The sequence below is a fragment of the Pleuronectes platessa genome, chromosome 16, assembly GCF_947347685.1.
Source record: "Pleuronectes platessa chromosome 16, fPlePla1.1, whole genome shotgun sequence".
NCBI lineage: Eukaryota > Metazoa > Chordata > Actinopteri > Pleuronectiformes > Pleuronectidae > Pleuronectes > Pleuronectes platessa.
This window is the reverse complement of record NC_070641.1, coordinates 23,521,944-23,538,892: the sequence shown is the minus strand read 5'-3', so window position 1 is coordinate 23,538,892 and position 16,949 is coordinate 23,521,944. Positions and strand designations below refer to the sequence as shown.

The following is a 16,949-nucleotide window of genomic DNA, read 5'->3' as shown; positions in this document are numbered from 1 at the left end:
GATGTGTTGTTTGTGTTCTGACAGTAATTCATAATTCACACTGTTAACTACACAGATCAATAAGTCACACAAAAATAGAATCTGTGCCATAACTACAGTTCCATGAGATAATAAATGTTCAGTGGTCAGAGGATTAAAGCTGCTGAGGTTCAGAACCCGATGGATCCAAAGTGATTTATTAACTGTACAATATTAAAAAAGCTAAGATTATTACATCAGATAAACTATGAAGAGGTGATGTGAAGCTTTATAACCTTTATTTGAACTTTAATATTGTTTCTTTTAAAAAGTGGTTTCACATCCGCAGGTGTTTAACTCAGAATAAAAACACACTCAGTTGATGTCATCAGCTTTAATGAGTTTGGAATGAAACAAGCCAACGCCCTGAGACGACACAGGGTGCACACGTACATAGTTTTAAATATGATTGATAATATTGATTATAATGGAGATGGTCTGGGGGGGGGGGGGTTCCCGCAGCTTTGAATTGATTTGAGTCCATTGCAGCAGATGTTGAGAACATCTGTCCTGAGTGTGTGATACGTACGACTGTATCGGACGCTGTAGTCGAATCAGAGGTGTGATTATGGTTATGGTGATTTAATTTTTTTTAAATCTTTAATAAGATTCAGATTTCCACTCCTCTTCCACATCTGGAAAACAGAGACAGACGATACAAGATTCAAGATATGAGATTATTTACTTCTTTTAAATAATAGATGAGACGTTTTATTCCCCTGCTTTTTAGGCATTGAATGAAACCTGACAATATGTCTTAAATAAACATGAATAATGGAAGTCAAATCAATTATTTAAATTAGATTAAGAGACGCAAACAGTTAAGTTTAGTTACAAAGTGGATTGGAGGCTTGAGTACAGATAAAAATACAATCAAATCAAAATCAAATCCAGTTTTCATCACCTTCTGCTCCTAAACTCCTTCGGCCCATGAGTCCGACAAACATCTCCCCTTTGTTTCCTGCAGACACACAAACACAGAAACCACTCGAGCAGATGATTCCACCACCGGAGCCATTGTAAGAGAAACAGCACCGATGACGTTCTAATGGTTTAAACCCACTCACTCTTCCTCCCCAGTCGCACAGGTTGAGATGCTCCTGAAATACAAGAGAGGAGGAAAATGTTCAAACAGGAGATGATCAGGAAATATTATAAAATACAATAAATCAACTGTAAGAGTACAAAGTTGAATTGTTTGTCCACCTGAGCTTCTTCCCATCAGGCCGTGGAACTGCTGCGATTTGGAACGCTTGAGAAGGTCTGCGAGCCGAATGCTTATCCCCCTCTCTGCTGGGTAGCCCTGCAGACACACACACAGACACACACACACACACACACACACACACACACACACACACACACAATGAGCACAGGGATGAACAGTATATATTTTATTTTTTAAACTGTAAACTCGTCCATTTTCTGTATTAATGTTTTATAACCTTCAACCACTACTTCACCACTTTCCTACTTGTTGGATCAGGATTTTCATTTGGTTATTTTTACTGTTGCAGATGCGTAACACAGGATATGACACAGACCTCTATCATAATTATTATTATTCAATACATATATATGAACATTTATACAGCGCTGCAACTCTCAGGCAGCAAACCAGGACTGTTCTACATACCTAAATCCAAACAGTCATAAAAGACTGAATACAGAGTGCACATAGGGATGTGTGTGTCTGTGTGTGTGTTTGTGTGTGTGTGTCTCAGTATGTTTATCAAACAGATGTTGTGTGTGTGTTCGATCTGTCGCTGCACAGCTGCACATATCTCAGGTCCAACAGTTCATATAACTCATCATGGACGACGTGTTTCCTTTAATAACCTGATTATAACAGATCACAGCCAGTTTTCTGCTTCTGGCAAAAGAAAGAGGAGATTATTTACCACAATTGTCTACAAGAGCAAACAAATCATCAGCAGCTAAAGTTCGATTTTCTAGGATTCGTGATTTAATTTAGTTCGGGCGCAGTGAGTAGAGTAGGAGTAGTTCCTTCCCTCGGCCACTAGGCGGTGCAGGCTGTGTCTGTGTGGAGCTCTCCGTGGTGCTGAAGTGTAAAACAAACAGGAGACGGAACAGAAAACTAAAACACTTCTTTGTCTGAACACTGATATTACAGGACGTCGTATGAGAGGATCGATAAAAGAGCGATACTGAATGTAGTATTTATAATATATATATATATATATAACTGCTACTTAGTTCCAAAGGTGTGTTTTACAGGCTCAGTCAGAATCTGGATTATTGCAACAGGCATAGAAGTTTATTCTCTCAGTTTCCTTTATAAAAACAATAAATAAAAACAATACATGCAAATCTAAGAAAAAATCCATCAATCTTTAACTGTAACATTTTTTTGGAGGATCTTTAGTTGTCTACCTTCCAGTTGTCCACACTCCACATCTCCCCGTCTTCCTCTTGGCTGGGGAGCGGCGTCCCCAGTGTCCCGAGGACCTGCACCAACACGACCAGCAGCAGCACGGCCACGAACTTCAGAGCTTCCATCGTCGGCCCAAGGTTCTCGGAGTCAAAGTGGCGGCAGATGGTCGAGAAAGTTCTTCCTGAGTCGGACGCATACAGGAGCCAAAGACCTTCAGGACCAGAACAACATGTGTTTTCTCCTGCACCTGCTTGTGCGTTTGCTCCTGAGCGAAGGTCCCTGTTGCCTCTTTTTAAAGCAGCCCCTGCTCGCTCCTCCCTCCAGCCTCCAGTGTTAACATCCTGCAGCTCAGATCCTTCGTGTGACTCAGACCTGATGTGCGTAGACACTGAGTAAACTCTGTCTTCTCTAAAGCCAACCGAGCTCAACCTGTGAACGATGGCTGTGTTGATCAGTTTCTCTCTGTTGCAACTCATCCAGCAGCAGAAAATGAAATGAGTGAACAGAGTGGAGCTGACAACACTGTGAGTTTTACCAGGTCAGTGAACAACAAGGCAGAAAAAGGCCACAGGCGACGACAGGACCTGTTTTATTTTCACTGTCACATCTCCAGTCCCAGCTCCTCCGTCAAAGCAGAACCAGATCTCAGTCGGGTGCTGTGTCGACTTTATGTCTCGTGTCACCTTCTCCAGGTGCGATTATATTTCCAGATCAGTTTGTGTTTGTGAATGTCTCGGTGGGGGGGGGGGGGGGGCGTGCACGGCGGCGTGATGAATTAATGCTTTAAACGGCCACAGCCTTCAACAAGAATCCAATTATCTACCTCTCTCTGCACGCCACACAGACGAATCATCATGATCCATCTTACAGAGCATAATGAACTGGGAGCACGGGGATGCACTGGTTCGCACTTTGGCCACACAGCAAGAAGGTGGGAATGTTTTCTTTGTACTGGCGCTTCCTAAAACATGCAGGTTGGGTTTAGGACAATCGGAGACATTAAATTGACCTTAGTTGATTCAGTGAGTCGTTGTTTGTCTCTGTTTGTTGAACCTGTGATTGACTGGCGGCCTGAGCAAGGCCCCGCCTCCTGCCCAATGTCTGCTGGGATTGGCTCCGGCACATTTCAGAGGCCGGTTGCGTCACTAAACTAACACATTTCCTAGGATCTTCTAAATATGGCCGACAAATGCATCCTTCCATCCCCAAGGAACAAAGACTCCAACTGGGGGGGGGGGGGATCCTTCCTATCCCAGGATCCATTGCACTTCAGAGACGAGGTCGTGGTGCGAGCGATGAGACGTCAGCTTGAGTTTAACTCTTCACTGAAAAGACAAGAAGAACCTTCATTGATCCTGAGTACAGGAAACTCACAGAAGTGCTTTTAAATACACTTAAAGGAAAAATAGACTCAGTTCTAACTCACAGCTTCGGAGCCGGCAAACATTCGTCTGTGACGTTAAATTAACATCGTAGAGTAAATCTCAGAAAACTGGTGAGATTTAAATATTGTTCACCTTCACATGCTATTCATGTTGTAACAACACGAAGCAGGTTGGAGATCACTGAAGTTCACATTTAAAGAATTACAAGTAAAAGTACTTACAGAGTGTAAACTGTTCCCCAAAGAAACATCGAGTACAGCTGCAGGAGGCGGAGTCTAATGAAACCTGATTGGATCAGTGAGACAATTCACCTGATTATAAATATTATAAATATAATAACAATCTGATCGTGTGACGAGAGGCTTTGTAAAAATGTAGTGGAGCAGAAAGTGCAGATATGTGAAGTGTTAATCTACTTAAGTAAAGTAGAGATACATGAAGCATTTAGTACAATAACAAAGTAAATGTACTTAGTTACATTGAAACACTGGAAAGAGGCACGTCCCAATGTCTCAGTCAATCATCTATCCATTCAACCGTCCTTTCATTCATTCATCTATTCATCCATTCATCCATCCATCCATTCAACCATTCAACCGTCCTTTCATTCATACATCCATTCATCCATTCATTCATCCATCCATCCATCCATTCATCCATTCATCCATTCATTCATCCATTCAACCGTCCTTTCATTCATTCATCTATTCATCCATTCATCCATCCATTCATCCATCCATTCATCCATTCATCCATTCATTCATCCATTCATCCATTCATCCATCCATTCATCCATTCATCCATCCATCCATCCATTCATCCATTCATCCATTCATCCATTCATCCATTCAACCGTCCTTTCATTCATAAATCCATTCATCCATCCATTCATCCATCCATTCATCCATTCATCCATCCATTCATCCATCCATCCATTCATCCATCCATTCATCCATCCATTCATCCATCCATCCATCCATTTATCCATTCATCCGTCCTTTCATTCATACATCTATTCATCTATCCATCCATCCATCCATCCATCCATCCATTCATCCATTCATTCATCCATTCATCCATTCATCCATTCATCCATTCATTCAATAGTCTCCACTCAACACCTACACAGTCAGGATGAGAACAAACTCCAGGAACCTTCTGGCTGTGAGGCGAAGGGGCTGATGCTAACATGCTAACATGCTAACATGATGAACACAGTAAAGCCTGCTTGTCAGGTCACGTGACCTCGAGCGTTGTGAACACGTTACGGCCTCACACACACACTTCACTTCTTCACGATAGTGTGAGCTCTGTGACAGATGATGACCTCCTCTTCTCAATAGCTCCTGATTGTCAAAGGAGCTGATTACAGCTTCCTCAGAAGAGCTGCTATTAAAACAATGAGAGAAACTCCAGCCGCTGTCGTTAGTGAAGGAACAGACGCCTCAGAAGAAAGGTGAGTGATTGAAGGTCACCAGGCCGGTGTGGACGAATCAAACGCTTTGATCAGACCGGACCTATTGTGTAATTTGTCATTAAAATGTCTATATTGATAACGTATAGTTATAATTCACCTATCATGCAAACTTCACCTGCATTGGAAACTCACATGTTTGATAAAGTAAACAAAGAACAACCTCACTTAGAGACTGTGGCTTTTTTCTGGGTCTTTCTAGAACACAGAGATCAGATGAGTGGGACGTGGTAGCAGGAAGGTTCCCGGTTTGAATCCTGGTCTGACCCGGGTCTCTCTGTGTGGAGTTTGCACCCAAAGTCCAAAACCCCAAATACCACGAAACATATTGGGGCCACTGCTGCTGTGACTTACTTTTGGCCCCGACCTGGTCACTGGGAGCGAGGTGGTGACAGTTTGGACCAAAACAATGTTACTATGAGATCACCAGCCACTCGTGAGCATCACAATTCATGTTGAGCTGGTGTCTGTGGTGCACGCCACGCTCAGCTTCACATGCACGGATATTGTTTCAGGGTTATTGAACTGGCAAACTGACACGAAGAGATGTCAGAAATATTACTGTCACTGGCAGACGGACACCATCAGTAGCCAGTTAGCTTAGCATAAAGCCTGCAGAAGGAGAAGCACTGACGATGGAGGTGAAAAGAGAATCCTCAAAGTTAAAAACATAAATGTGTCGTTGGAAGTTTCATTGAAATGTGAAATCTTTCCTCCCGTCAGACGCCTGAACACCGGAGACCCCCGACCTCCTCACGACGCTGGACGCCCGCGCGCTCCACAGGACAAACCCCCGACTCATTACCTCAGTTATGTTTAACCGCTCCACCGTGATGATCCAGTGACTCACATAATTGTTGAAGGGAACAGTCTCATGAAAAATGACGTCAAGGAGTTTTGGAACAAAGTTTATTACAAACAAGATGTAGACGAGAGGCGTCTGCAGCAGGACTACCGGATATTTCTCTGATGTGAACCTGGAACCTTCTTGCTGTGCCATTCTTTTTTGAAAGGGCAGCTCCAGTAACTGCCATCAACGACAAGGAGGTCTTGAATTTAACCTTTACCTCCATCACTTATCACCTAGCCCTGTTAAGGTTCCAACACAGACTCGTCTTCTGCTTTGGTTTCTCCCTCAGACTCCTGTGATCAGCGGTGAAGCTTCAATCTGAGTCAAACACAGTTAAACACTCCGGGAGCAATCGTTCTGGTTGTGGTCTCTTTCTCCAGGGGGAAGCAAAGACAACGCACAGGTCGGGGAGAGCAGACACAAATTCCTCTAATCCATTTAAGGCTAATTGCTTATTAGTCTGTCTCCATTGTCCTGAGGACGGTGGTGCTTGGACGGAGCAGAAGAGCCCATGAACTCATCATCATAGTGTGATGATGTTAAATCACACTAATAACATGCAGGGCAACAAGCAAGGGAGACATTCACACAGGTTATCATTGTCTTCAGCTCTCAGATCTCAGGAGTAACTGCTCCACATGAGGAGCTGTGATATAGCATTTTTTTTTATATTGAGCTAAATTACAGAACTTTTGGTTTAAAAAGTTGTGAACTTGGGTGTGAGGATTGTGAGGATTGTGTTGATGTGTCGCTGAAATGTTGCAAGCAGCCTGCGTGCACTGCCTCGCCTCAGTCTGCTGCATAAAGTCAGCGTGAGTGAGGTCGAGCCGAAGTAAATAAGAAAAGTGTTTTCTGTGTTTCACCAGAAGCTCGACCACAGCGGCCTCATTCCTGCAGATTCATTAAAAAGTTTAGACTGCGAACACCATAAGAAGAACAGAAACAAGAAAAACGTCTAGTGCCTCCTGAAGAGAGCATGGAACTTTACATATACATTCATGCATGCATACACAATGTGTGTCGATGATGTGTGTGCATGTGCCTGTCTCAGCCCACAGGTACTCACTCCTGTTTATTTGCTCCATATGTTATCTTGGTTGAGATACTGTTCAGCAGCTCTGCTCCAGGTAATAAACACAGGCAGTGAACATGACTGTATTCTTTCCCCACTTCATAATTAGATCCCTCAATCATTGGCTGCAGGGATCTTGTGTGTCTGAATGCATGTGAGGGCATTTCGTTGTGTGTGTTTGTGTCATGAATTAGTGTTGGAGTACTGATGCACGTGCCTGTATGTGTAGAATCTACATCCATGTGTTACTGGACTGGAACAGGGAGAAAACCCACTGAGACTCATAGTTTCCCTGGAATCGAGGCGTAGGCACATTGAGTTTGTGTTGGAGAGGAAGATGCATTCTGCTAATTTCTCCATCGCATCATGGCCTGGGATCACTTCCACCAAACAAATGCCGGTGTGTGTTTTTTCTAACGGCACTCATTACTGCTCAGAGTGTTGTTTCCACACAAGAGGAGACGAATGGTGGAGAGTAAATGAAGAAGTAATTATGCACATTTGTTTCTCACCTTCACGAAGCTTCCCTTAGTGCAATCGTCCCAGAAAACATCTGCACAGATATCAAAGAATCAGTCCGAGTTTTTAAAGATATTTGTTGATGCCACTTTAATTCTGTTTAAATAAAACACACAGACACACAACCAAACACACACGTCCTGCAGCACATTCTGTATAACTCATGCTAACTGATTCTTTGACTTTAACACAACGACTCTCAGGTGAAAGACTGTTTGGTGAACATCTGTTCTATTGTCACTATAATTAATATTAATGCATTTATAAATCCAGTCCACCTTGGTGGGATTGATGGTGTTTACCAGGTCAAACTCACAGAGGCTCTGTGTTATTCATCTGTGGTGGATTTAAAACACACACAGCTCTATCAACAGTGAAGAGAGGAAGACTTGGGAGAGAGAGAGTGATGAAGAGGTGATGAAGATATGAAGTAAACATACACACACACCAATGTATTAATGTAGCAAATAAAAAATATTTTAATGGTTTTAAAGAATCTGTGTATATATCTGTTTACCTCCATTAAAACATTGAAGCTCGAGAAATTCGGCAGCACCTCTCACATCTCAGGGCTACTGCGCCATCTAGTGGAGATGAGCATGCAGGTCATCCTTTGACTGTACCACAGTGGCACTAAAAACAATCTTGTTCATCCTACCTGGTTTATCTGCAGAGAACATTTCATGAATCAAATGTTTGCATTTGACCAAGTGAGCAGGACAGAGTCATTCAGTTACTGGGAAACTAGAAGCACAATTAACACCGGAGCTGATTAATGATATTACACAAAACCTGACATGTAATTTACATTCATGTAAAACATTCATTTTCACATCATTTACCTTTTCCATATACGATTGACATCACTCACATGAAACACAACATCAACTCTGACTGAAATACAACATATAAGTATATATATAATATCTGTGACCTGTGTACCATCAGCTCCTGTAATGTAATATCTACAACATGAAAACACATCAGCTTGTATGAAACGACATGAATCAATGTAATAGCCCTCTGTTGTGTGTGTATATGTGTGTGTGTGTGTGTGTGTTTGTGTGTGTGCGTGTGTGTGTGTGTGTGTGTCTGTGTGTGTCGGTGCAGCACACGTGTGTACATAGCATGAGCAGGACCCACACGTGTGCATCACAGTAAAGCTTGATGGTGGGTGTGACCGACGCTTGGTGACATCATCATAATGATAAGTGCGGCTATCACAACTATTAACAAGAGAAGAACACAGGAAATGAACATCCAGATGAACTTGAAGCTGTGATTGGCTGCTGCTTGCCATTAAATATTTAAACTTGATTTTGATTGGCTGGCAATGCAACAGACCCACAATGCAGTTCGGCTTCACCTGGCTCCAATATATACATGTAACTCCAGCAAATAAACTAAAAGTGTCTTGTACAGAAACACGGATATTGGTAAAGAACTTTATGTAAAATACACACATACTCAAACCTTTCCCTGCTTTAAAGAACGAACATTTTTACTCTTATAACACAACATCAGACTATGTTTATACAAGTGGTGATTTTTTTAGCCTATTTTTTAAGGCTGGCAAAGCTACTGGACAGGAAGCGCAGGCATATCTGATAATTTAATACATAACCAATGTGCTGTTTATTGGCAGCAGTAAATCAGACTGGGTGACACCGCGACTCAATCACTGCAACACTGAAATGTAATCCAGGCGATATTAACATCATTCGTTATATCTGGATTTGACAAGTCATAAAGTCTTCTGTGCTCTGAAGGCACAATCCACAGCCGACGTGTAAATAACCAGGTGCAGCCCGTCTACTGTTCCACCACAGCTCAGAGCACAAAGAGCTAAACCTGCGTTTAAGTTAATCAGGTCAGCTTCAGATCTATTTCTATAATCATAATAATCATAATAATAAGCTTTAATTGTAAAGCACTTTTCTTAACAAATTGACAAAGTGCTTCACGTGAGCCTAAAAGAACTATAAAATAATGTAAAAATTATAAAAGCACTACATCAGCAGAAAAGCATCAATCAATTAAGAAATTCAAAATGATTTTTCTGATCTTAAGACAAATCTTTGAAGAGTTTCGTGTAAAGATCAGCAGACAGGAAGTGAAGTATGAATTCCACTGCAGTGATTACGTTTTCTTTTTTGTAATCTCTCTTGATCTTCGTCAGAGTCTTCTACGTGTGAGGCTCTGCTTTTTCATCCTAAGGTCTTTGTTTATTTAAGTTTTGCTTCTCTGTCTAGTATAAGAAACATCATCTAGGGGGCGCTGTTGGAGGTTAAGGATGTAGGACGTGTCTATCTATCGCTCCTGTGAAATTGTTCTGTATGGTCAGACGCCAGAAGAGTCATCTAATGACATATACTCGGCCAAAAACGAGTCTGAAAGAGTGGCCATCAGCCCCTCCGGATTCACCCCCGTCATCGGGTGTGATGGCCATGGACACAACGGGAACACTGACAACCCACTCAACATCTCCAGATATTTATAAGGAGCGTTTACAAGCAGCGTTTGACACATTGCTAACAGACCAGGTTACTGAACTTCTGGTCAAGTCTACGAGCACTTACTTTGAGCAAGGAGATAAAGTCAGTAAATTATTATCCCTTAAGCCACTATTTGTCGTATCCTTAAAATAACAATTACCCTCTTGATTGGGCATCATATCGTCCAATCAGCCTGTTAAATGTTGAATATAAAATCTAAGCCAAACTTCTTGCAATGTGCAACTGCGTCGGCGGCTTTTCACGCAGCTGTCTCGCAGGACTCTTTGTCATTCATGCTTCCCCAAGCTTCCCCAAGCGCTGCGTGTCTTATAAAGCAATTCCTCGCCAGAACACTAGGCAGAGTAATGTTTTTTGTCGAAGATGACCTTGGACACACCTTCTTTCTTCTTCGTCGATTGTTTATTTACATAGCCACTGCGGCTCCTCGTAGCCTTTTTCTGGACGGGCAAATCCGCCACTCAATGACGGGTTATCCAGGTGATCATACTCTCGGATCTCTTCTGCCGAACGCTCTTCTATTTGGTCCATATTCGTTCTTTTAAATCTTCTGTTGTTTCTGCTGGTATTATGTGGCATGAAACCAGAAATAACACTCCGGAAAGGATGTAGTTAACAGACCAAGCGGAGCTTTGGCGTCTAGTTAGAAAAATTGGGCGACGCACGTAAGTAAGTAAGAAGATATACATAAGCACGTAAGGGGCCCGGGAGGGCTCTTGCGCTTACGGGGCCGTGAAAACGCAGAAGCATGCGCCGGCCTTTAGTCGCAAGAATTAAAACGTTTAATCTCCCTAAGTTGTGATACCTCTTTTAATGTCTACCGATCTTTCTTCCAAACACATTCTTTAAACCGATAGGCAGCCTAATTATATATTTTATATGGATTAAAAAGACTCCTATCATACAAAACTACACAACCAGAATCCACTGTCTATAATTTGGCCTCTAATCTTAGGATCATTCAGTACTGGTTGCAGGGTAGAGTGATATCCATTATTATATTACATTACATGTCATTTAGCTGACGATTTTGTCCAAAGCAACTTACATTTTTAGTACACTCAACATTTATGAGGGGCTATTTAGGGGTTCAGTACCTTGCCAAAGACACTTAGGCATGCAGATGGGAAGAGTGGGATTCGAACCAGCAACCCTCTTGTTGCAGAACACCCGCTCTATCCCCTAGGCCACGATATCTCCACCCCCTATTTGGCTAGAGATGGAGGCCGCGTCATCTTTAACACGGGGGGCTAACACGGAGTTGTCGAAGTTAACAGTCAGGTCATGGGTGGGCGAGTCTTTCCCCAGTTCAGTCTTGTCAAGGTTAATTTTGTGTTAATTACCTGTGAATCAGATCGGGGAAAACAAAGGATTAGGTGGGTGTCATCAGCATAGCTATGGTAGGAAAAGCCATGTGAGTGAATGACAGAGCCGAGAGAGTTGGTGTACAGAGAGAAGAGGACGGGACCCAGGACGGAACCTTGAGGGACCCCAGTAGTGAGAGAACAAGGTTCAGACACAGATCCTCTCGGAGTTACCCGGTAAGGGCGGTCGTTGAGGTAGGAAGAGAGCAGGGAGCGAGCAGAGCCTGAGACACCAAGGTCCTGAAGGTAGGAAACAAGGATCTGGTGGTTCACTGTGTCAAATGAGAAGAGAGGTCTAGAGGGACGAGGACAGAGGAGAGAGAGGCTGCTCAGAGACAGCAAAGAGTGCAGTTTAACTGTGTGTTGGCAGAGTGCTAGGTATGTCTTAGCAAGGTTAGCTCTGTGTTAGCAGTGTTAGCTGTGTGTTAGCAGTGTTAGCAGGGTTACCTTTGTGTTAGCAGGGTTAGCTGTGTGTTAGCAGGGTTAGGTGTAAGCTAGCAAGGTTAGCTCTGTGTTAGCAGTATTAGCTGTGTGTTAGCAATGTGTTAAATGGGTAAGCATTGTGTTTGCAGTGTGTTGGCTGTGTATTAGCTGTGTTAGTAGGGTTAGCTGTGTGTTAACTGGGTCGGTGGGTGTTAGCATGGTGGCCCGTGTATTAGCTGTGTTAGCAGTGTGTTAAGTCTGTATTAGCTGTGTTAGCAGGTTTAGCCAAGCGTTAACTGGGTTAGCATTGTGTTAGCTGTGTGTTGGCAGTGTGTGAACAGTGTGTTAGCTGTGTATTAGCAGTGTGTTAGCAGGGTGTTAGCTGCTCCTACAGTCACAGCTCATGATATCTTAGTTCAAGCAGCTGAATTCAGTTTGTTAATATGGTCGTTGCAGAACCACCAGTGATCATCACAGCTACCTTGTGTTGCTGCTGTTGTTACGTGTGCCTATATGTTTACAAAGTGGTTGTGGAGTATTCTGATGAGAGTGTTGTGCTCAGCCGGTGAGACGGTGTGAGACAGTGTGTGTGCACGAGGCTACGCACAGCGTGTCTGTACCTGGCGGACATCAGGTTGTACACCAGAGGGTTGATGGCAGCACTGAGACGGGAGAGGAACCAGGCGACCAGGTAAAAATAAAAGAATGTTTCAGTCAGTGTGTAATTGTGTGTACTGTAAGTGTGTGTGTTATTGTGTGTATTGTCAGTGGGCGTCACAACATTTGTATGTGTGCCTGCTGTCTGTGATGTGACCTTCTCCTGTGACTTTATGGTTGTGTTTTGTTTGTTACGTGTAGTATTGTGTATCTCCGAGTGTGTGTCTGTTTCAGTGCGAGTAACCACGTTGTGTGTGCTCTCTCCAGCTCTGATGTCGTGTGAGACAACATGATGTGCATTCGTATCGTCAGAACCTGTGCCTGGGTCAGTGAGCGTTTCAGGTTGTTTGTCCACCAAGTGTGCGTCTGCATCACTGTGTGTGTCGATCTCGTTGTTTGTGTTTTCCCAGAGTGCATCATCTCTGTCTGTGTGAGCTTGTGTCTTCAGGTCCCAGTCTGAGAGGCTAACAGGTTCGGTAACAGAGGCCATGTTGCCTGTGCTTTCAGGAGGAGTGTTCATGTCCGAGTGTGTGTTTGTGTCGGTGTTAGTTCCCCGACTTTCAGCACCAGTGCCCAGAGAAACATAGGTCATGGTCAGACCGACGATGTAGGGCAGCCAGCAGAGGACGAAGGCCAAGAAGATCACTCCTGATGGACATGAGGAGAAGGACACAGGAAGTGGACATTAGAAGTATCAACATCTGCAGGTGATAGAAGACATTTCTCACACTGTTAAACAAGAGAGCTGTGTCTCAGTTCAGGGGCTGCAACCTTCAGAGGACACGATCTACTGAACCCACCTCCTTCCTCGGTCAGGTAGACTGTGAAGGCTGAAACTAAATGAGACCGTCTGGTCCACAGAGGAGAAGCTTGTCCTGTCCTTGAGTTGGACACGACAGAAAGCTTAATGCCCCTTGGTTTTTAACATGTGAGTCGTTAGTTGAGGTGATACGGTTCGTCCCCAAAGTGCAATGAGTCCTGGGACATGTTGGACCTGGAAGGATTCACTCCTCAGAGCTTTATCTGGTATGAAGGAAGCATCTGGAGGAGCCTTTCTACTCCTGTTGCTGTGATGCAGCCCCTTAATTGACCCACAGCTGGAAATAAAGATGGAGGACATGACTGTTCCCCAAAGGTGAGGCCAAATCATCTTGATTGCCCCCTGGTGGCTGGCTGCAGGTCCTACTCTTTGCCTGCCTCCTTGATGGTAACAGGCAGGACATGGACCAAACTAAAACTCAACTAAACATCAGATATATTCTCAACGATGGTTTCTGTCATTTTATGTGGTTCTTATAAAACCACTGAGTTTACTTTCATGTATATTTAGTTTTGATTATCTATTGGATGATACAGCTCTGACTCTGGCTCCAGATGCCGAGATGAAGACAAAGTATTAAATCTGTTCGTCAGCCTTGGTCAATTGTGTTTAGTAAAAGCTAAATTCAGAACCTAAGGGTGTGTGTGTGTTGGATTGTGTTTCTCACCCAGCATCTTGATTGTGTGTTGGTGACTCTTGTCTTTACGGCTGCTTTGTGTACGGAGCCTCAGAGTCCGTCCAATCAGCATGTAGACCAGTCCCAGGATGCACAGGGGTACCAGGACATACAGGTAATAGAGAATTATCATGGCCAATACGAGGCCTGAGGAGAATGAGGATGGTGATACTCTGCACACTCTCATATCATCCAATTCCATCATGAACAAAAATGGTGCTGCACTGAGAGCCGCTCCCAGCCAGAGGCAGCCAATCAGAGCCCTGGTTCTGCGACGTGTCACCAGCGTCTTTGAGGTGATTGGCCAGCAGACAACCAGGTACCTCTCCAGGGAGAAAAATGCGATGTTGAGGATAGTGCAGAAGGCGCAGCCCTCTGTCAGGAACGTGCTCAGCTTACACACGATGACTCCTAACTTCCAGCCTGTCCAGATCTGGAAGAGACACAATCCGTTTAGTGCACGTTCAGCCAAACCATGAGTTTCTGGTCATATGACAGTGAACTGAAAAAAAAGGGTGTATAAGTATATAAGTATTATAGGATATATGTGAGGGCACCTTCAATAGATCGAGAGCCAGCAGCAGGAGGATCAGCAGGTCACTAACAGCCATGCTGCTCAGGTAGAGGTGGGCGGAGCTTCTCATGTTGGGGCGGAGCCAAACCACCAGAAGAGTCAGTGTGTTTCCAACAAGCCCGAAGATTATCAGTGGAACCAGAATCACAGTCAACGACACTAGAAAATTAAATATTGATGATTGATTTTCATGAGAATCATAAATTTACACATGTTCAGTCCACAATGGAAAATGGTAAAAACGTTCACAGTTATAATTAGTTCCCATGATGACTGGCACAAGAAGATATTGTTTCAGTTTTTTCCTAAACTACTATGAAAGACTAGTATAGAAATATAAGAAACAACATGGAGTCAAGTAGAAATTTCCTCTCCATAGCTCAGCAACATTTTCAGCCCCAGTGATCATATCAATATAAGACGGGAGGAATATTTTACTGTTATTTATAACTTTAACTTCCTTAGAAAATTCATTTTCATCATTCTGCTAAAGTTTTCTGGCCAAGTTCTGCAGATTAATGAAATGTACTGCATATCAAAATCTGGGTTAGGGTTAGGGTTGTTTTTACAGTTTCAGTTAAAATATTGCAGAAGTAATTCATCATGTTCACTGGAAACAGACGGGAGCAACTGGGCAGTTTAATATGTGGTGTGATTGTAAATCTATTCAAATGCTTGTATGCATGTGTTTATATAACAATATATAACGTGTTAATTGATGATATTTAAAGGTGCTGGGAGGAGGATCTGTTTAGTGATTATTGACAGAATCAGGCTAAGAGGATAAACCTGTCTTTATGCTAAGCTAAGCTAAGCAGCTGTTTTGTATTTACTGTAGAAAAATCTCAACTCCCAGTTTTTCTTTGTAATAAATTAGTAAATTGTTTACATAGTTATAAGAGGAAATTGTTTAAATAATCTGTCTTTCAGATTAAGGTTGATTTAAAAAAAAATATTTATAATAAGAATAATAATAACAGCAGCTGGCTGTATCATTTTAAAATCGTCTACAGTATCATCACCATTCTTTTGTACCCACCAAGGAAGATCCATCCCGCCATTGTTTCCTCCTCCTCGCGTTCTTGGTTGGAGCAGTTTCTCAGGAAGCCTGGCGTGCTACAGTTTTTAACTCCACAGCTCACGTTTCCCTCCTCAATTAGATCCATGACGGCTCAGGTGGGGGCAGGACGGAGGAACCTGCAGGGGAGAGGTGTGTGTGTCCCAGGTTCCACTGAACCGAAGCTCACTGATGGCTTTCCTATGACGCTCGATCACAGCCAACACTGAGAGGAATGGTCAAGTGCTGTCTGATCAGACGATGATGTTGTACAACTCATTTTGAATCAACTTGGCTGAAACATGAGAAAGACAATTCCCACTTGTATCGTTATCCAGCCCAAAGAAACTGTCTAAGTAGGCACACTTCCAGTAAGGCCTTCCATGGAAAGGAAACGCACACAACCACACAAATGCATGATGTGAAGATGAGAGAGCACTCCCCATGCACTTAGAGTGAGGACTTCTAGGAAAGGAGACATGCAAGTGCTTACGTCAGCACTGGCAACAAAACTGTTTATTGAGGTTTATAAATTCTGATACAGATTTAGTAATAAACGGACTCTTGCACTGCGATTCAGTCTCTGTGTTTTATTCACGACAACTCTTCTCCAACATGTGGTGAGCGGGTCCAGTCGTGGTTGAGGGACACCTGCAGGCTGCATCCTGGGCTGGGTCGACGCCGTAAAGCTGCTGCATAAAGGTAAGAAACTTCTTGCCATTATTAAATTGATCGTCTCATCCAGACCGAGGATCAGTTAGTAGCGTCTAACACTCTCAAGAAAAGAACCGAAAACCTTTGTGCAATGTGATATTGAATTGATTGATAACGGAGAAAGGTTTGCAGGAGAGTTGGGGAGGACTCACAAAAACTATTCCCAAAAACGGGCCAAGAGGCCCCAAATATATAAATATGAATACAAATAATTAATTAAACTCCTTTTGTAAATTTGACTCCGGAGTCCTCTGAAGTTAATCTGACCTAATAAAACGTGTGAGTAGAGCTGAGTAGACCTCAGGGTTTATGCCAAGAGGGCAGCGCAAAGGGCCAAGCCAAGGGTGGCACACGAGAATAAGACGGGAAGCTGCAGCTGCTTCAAGCCTGGAAGAGGCCGAATGAGATAAAGGCCCAACTGCATCTGTACTGATAGAG

General features: G+C 43.2%; 1 protein-coding gene across 1 annotated transcript; it reads right to left on the bottom strand.

The window, feature by feature from the left end:
• Window positions 1-11,134: 11,134 nt before the first annotated feature.
• LOC128458331 (uncharacterized) lies at window positions 11,135-16,164 on the bottom strand. Its single transcript, XM_053443117.1, has 4 exons — window positions 15,780-16,164; window positions 14,724-14,899; window positions 14,158-14,599; window positions 11,135-13,318 (listed from the first exon to the last, which is right to left on the bottom strand). Exons 1-4 carry the CDS (start codon window positions 15,904-15,906, stop codon window positions 12,531-12,533), a joined length of 1,533 nt encoding a protein of 510 aa, XP_053299092.1. The 5' UTR covers window positions 15,907-16,164; the 3' UTR covers window positions 11,135-12,530.
• Between the last annotated feature and the right edge of the window lie 785 nt (window positions 16,165-16,949).

What these genes read in the sequence shown, in the direction of transcription:
- LOC128458331 (XM_053443117.1), bottom strand. Translation starts at nt 15,906, where the DNA reads ATGGATCTAATTGAGGAGGGAAACGTGAGCTGTGGAGTTAAAAACTGT. An exon ending in GGCGGGATGGATCTTCCTTG is followed by an intron (nt 14,900 to 15,779) that starts GTGGGTACAAAA and finishes TTAATTTTCTAG; the next exon opens with TGTCGTTGACTGTGATTCTG. An exon ending in ACACACAATCAAGATGCTGG is followed by an intron (nt 13,319 to 14,157) that starts GTGAGAAACACA and finishes CATGTCCATCAG; the next exon opens with GAGTGATCTTCTTGGCCTTC.